At 36.9% G+C, this 4,704-nt stretch overlaps 1 protein-coding gene across 1 annotated transcript in view; it reads left to right on the forward strand.

The window, feature by feature from the left end:
* The window catches only part of NAMPT (nicotinamide phosphoribosyltransferase), a 42,972-nt gene extending 38,578 nt beyond the window's left edge, over positions 1 to 4,394 (forward strand). The window contains exon 11 of the mRNA XM_019543559.1: positions 1,546 to 4,394. Coding sequence (XP_019399104.1) covers positions 1,546 to 1,659 — 114 coding nt within the window. The 3' untranslated portion in view covers positions 1,660 to 4,394. The remainder of the gene's footprint in view (positions 1 to 1,545) is intronic.
* The last annotated feature ends 310 nt before the right edge of the window (positions 4,395 to 4,704 follow it).

Here is a 4,704-nt window from a genome sequence, read left to right on the forward strand (position 1 = left end):
TGGCTTTTTCCTGGGCATCAGTTGTCAGTTGCCGCATCTGGTTCAGCAGGGGTCCGATGTTACCCTTGCTTTTCCTCTGGCTCCCCACATATCTGAAAAAAGACTTTCATTGTGCTTGATGCTCGAAGCTAGTTGGAGTTCAGTTGCAACTGATGTTAGTATTCAACATTGAAATGCAAGAAGTGATCTCTTACCAGCCAAGGCCCTAGTTCTGCAAACATTTATTTGGCTGCTCACTCTTGCTACACAAATTAAATCCTTCTTGAAGTCAGTTGGATTATTTGAATATAAAGTAAGCCCCATGCATAAGTTTTTAAGGGCACAGCACTGGAGCTTAACTTCCTCCTCATTGTGTCTCCAATCCAACCTTCCTATATGGTCTGCTTCAAATATTTTGTGTAGACCACTGCTTCTGGTGTTGGTGTTGCCAAATCTTGTGGGGTGCATGTGGTGGTAATATGGTCAGTAGTGTGGTAGAAAACAAAGCTGTGTCTCAGTGAGAGATGATGGTGTGCAGGTTGATGTTCATGTAATGGGTGATGATCGTCTGACTCTTGTACCTGCCAGTCAATGTCACCTGCTACTTTCCCCTTGATGTAAGGGGGTACTGTGCCAGATAGTGATACTGCCCTAAGTGATACATGCAGAATTAGAACAGGCTGCCTAAAACCCACCCCTGTTCCCTGCCTGCATGCACGCACTATGTTTCCTGTGACTTGAGCATCCCCAGGTGGTGCAGGCATATTCAGCCACAGAGAAACAAAGCTAAAGCTTTGTGGTGCGTAGGCTGGATGAATGTGCTCCCCACTTGGAATCTGCGGGCTTATGCAGAATGTTGTTTTGTGTGTCAGTCTTGGCTTTGGCATTCAATATGTGCTTTTTTTTAAAGTTAAGTATATGGTCCAGTGTTACCCCCAAGTAGACTGGGTGTTTCTGATGTTTGAGACTCTCATTGCCACAAGTAACCTCTAGGTGTCATTGCACATTCCCAGTTTCTCAGATGGAAAGCACAGATTTGGGGTTTGTTGCAGTTGGGTTTGAGATTAATTTTTTAGGTAATAATCTGACATCAGTACCTTGTCCAGGATCTTCCCTGTGTCCTCAATTCTCCTGCTGTGTGGTAATGCAGAGATCAGCAGCATGAATGCAATGGTGACATTTGGCAGGAAGAGGTACATTAATGTAGATACTGAATAGAAGTGGGGCAAATGCACTGCCTTGTGATAAGTTGTTCTTTTTGGGAGTTCCATCTACTTTTTCTGGCCACATAGTTCCAGAGTTTTTTAGTTCCACACAAGTGTCTGTTCTCCAAGAGGCTATGAATGGTCTGACTTGGATCCAAGTCAGACGTCATGAGGTACAGTTTGTGGATCATGATGCGGTGTTGGACAGTACTGTATGAAGCAGATAGGCTCCAGCATTTGTTGATTTAACTTAAATATATAAACATCTACCAGCATAACTTTGCAAGTGTCTGGAATGTCTCCTTGAAAGACCACCTGATTTTTTTCAGACATGCTAAAATCAAATGGTGTTTTGTTGCAGGATCTCCTTCATACGGTCTTCAAGAATGGAAAGGTTACAAAGTCTTATTCGTTCGATGAAGTAAGACAAAATGCCAGACTGAATAACAGTGAACTACAAGGGACACCTCATTAAGTTTCATTCCACGTCTATGTGTGGTGTGTAACAAGTATGTACTGCATAGCTAATGGGTTTATTGTACAGATCTGTGTGTTTGTGTTTTACGATACATTGCAGCCAAATTATTTGTTGGTTTATGGACATACTGCCCTATTTTTTTGCCAATCCTTAGAAAAGATGCAATCAGGAAATGGTACTTACATTGTCAAACATTCAGTGCTGAAGTGTGCTTTTTTTTTTAGGGCCCTTTGCCAGTAGTGATTCAATCTGGTATTGATCTTTTCACAAATGAGATGGAGCTGAGAAACTTTTTTATATATAACAGAATACCACAAAATGGATTTACATAAAATTCTCATGATTGCTTTATGTTTATATTTAACTTGTATTTTTGTACAAACAAGATTGTGTAAAATATATTTAAAGTTTCAATAATTAAGTCTTTCCAACTTTTCATGATTTTTATGAGCACAGACTTTCAAGAAAATATTTGGGGGGAGGGGGAATCCATTGCCTCTTGTCCATTAATCAGCAAATAAAACATGGCCTTAAATTTGTTGTGACATTGTACCATTTGAAAGTTAAATCAGGACTTGTAGCTTCTTAAGACCCCATAGAACTGCTGACCTCACTGTTTCTTGTAGTTATCTGTATTAATCATTCTCCATTTAAGGAAAATTTACTGTTCTTACTAGAAGGTTTAGGTACTACAAACTTAGGCCTTGCCAGCAAGGTAAGGTATATAAAGGGAATGCCAAATTTGAAAGAATTCTCTTCTGCAACTTACCTTGTCAAGTGTAACCCACTTGGCTTATGCACCTCAATATTTTAAGAGTAATGTTTTTAAGAGCTCTCCTCTTCTACTAATAAAATATACAGATAAATGTGGAAGTGGTGTATTTTAAAATAATTACATGTCTGGGTTTATTTTCATAGACTGTAAGTGACACGACGTTAAATACTGGAACTGGGTAGTGCACTCTTTTACTTTTTGTATTTCTTCATTGATTTGCCTTTTTGTCAGACTGGATGGGTATATTGTACAAATGTTTTAACTAGTTTTATTAAAACTGTTTAACAAAAAATTACATGAGCCAAAACTTCTACATGATACCAGACACAACCCTATGTGAGGGTTACGATGCAGAGGGTGACCTGATAACTAAAGGTGTGAAAGGTACATTTTGGATGACTGCATTTGGTTGTATTCACTCTCTGCAGAAACTAGGTTACCTACAGGAGAACAAGATTGTCTAATTTTGTATGATGAACTATAGTGAGTGTCCATATGTTTGACAGTATTGCAAGGTAGCTTTTATGAGGAAGAAAAATGGTTGGTTTTACTTATGTTAATGAGTGACTATAAATCACTGATTGTTGTACAGATGTTGCATTTTTTTTTTTCTAACACAGTAGCAGATAATGTCACAAGGCAAGATGTCAGAAATAGTCTAAAACCTAACCAAAATCAACAAAATGGTATTGCAAAACACTTGTTTCTGTAAAGGATGCTTGAAAAGCCATACTTTGTTTTTCTCACCAAAAAGGGCCACAGAATACTTGTAACAAGCAACCATGTGTTCCCAGGGGGCTTGTAGTAAGACATTCGTGCCCAGTCTTAATTGTTTTGCTTACTAAAAATGATTTTTCCACTCTTACTGTATGTGATCATACGTTTAAGTGATGCATCTAGAAACACTGGCCTTTCACATCAAGGAACTGCCTTCCTGTTGCTGTTTAAACATGATATTTGTTCTTGGTGAAGAAGGATGTATCAAATCCAGAGATATGATTAATAAGTTAAATAGAGCAGACTATTTCACTCATTCATTTGATATGTATTAGGAATTTTATGATGTATGGTTTAAAGAAATAAAGTAAAATGCTGCTTTCATTCTGTACCAATAAAGATTTTGATAACTATTGACTACCCATAATTGATATTTTTGTATTTTAAGAACTGGGGATAAGCTGTGGAAGCACTGTGTTCTTGTGTACTTCAAGATACATGAGTGATTTGTTTGGTTGTCTAACATAAGTTTATTTGGAAACTCTCACCTAAACTGTGTATGTCACTATCAGAAACTTGTCTTTTTTTTTTTTTTTTTAAATGTTAGTATTTTAAAGCCACCTGGTGCTAGTCAATCCTGAACTCATGCCTCCCAAGTGTTTAGTGTTTGGCAGTTAAAATCTAGGCATCAAGGGGTCAATATTGATGTCAAATATAACTTACTGCAGTGCTTGAATCTTACAATATCCTAATTCTTCCATACAGAAGCAAACAGCATGTTTGGGTTTGCTTTAAATAATTAGGTTTTTAGCCATCAATATATTTTAATTATCCTCCATTTCATAATATAGGACCGTATTTGTATTTAAAAATAGGAGTTGGGAGTTTTGTGTTAACACTCTAAATAATTTATTTGTAACCAGTATCTAGCATAAGAAATGGATTTTCTATGCCTATTTTTTCCTGAGATGTGTGGTTATGAAACTGATGCTAAATCTTTTTATAACAAGATTCGTCTTGAAAGATCTGAGGAGAAAATAGAAAAATATTTATTGTTCTGTTTTGCCAAAATTCAAAAAAGTTAAATGGTTTTTCTATAGTTTTACATTCCTTCTTAACCTGTTGAGTGGAGAGTAAATACTCTTCACTGAAATCTTATGTTAAAATAATCTAATGTACTTGGCATCAAAGACAACTGTGTAATAAACATGGAAATAAAGTTTTAGTTCTGGTAGTGAAACTTCAATATCCATTTGACTTTGTTTTAAAGCGCAGGTGTTGACTTCACATGCTGCAATATACCAGGGTGTAAGTGAGGTGCTACCATAACCCACTCTAGGATAACTGAACCAACCCATGTTTATATATTGAACTTGTATTTCACCACCTTTCTAGGGAAAGAGAAGAGAGTTGCATGCATCACTCATTTGTTAATGGGGCTTGAGCAAATCTTTTATAGCACATCATCCACTGTAGTTGTTTGTATAGGCTGAAATGAAGTACTTCCAGGCAAGCTTGATATATACAGCCACTAGAACACTTGGAGCAAA

Source organism: Crocodylus porosus, unplaced genomic scaffold (assembly GCF_001723895.1).
Source record: "Crocodylus porosus isolate Cpor-Errol unplaced genomic scaffold, CroPor_comp1, whole genome shotgun sequence".
NCBI classification, from domain to species: domain Eukaryota; kingdom Metazoa; phylum Chordata; order Crocodylia; family Crocodylidae; genus Crocodylus; species Crocodylus porosus.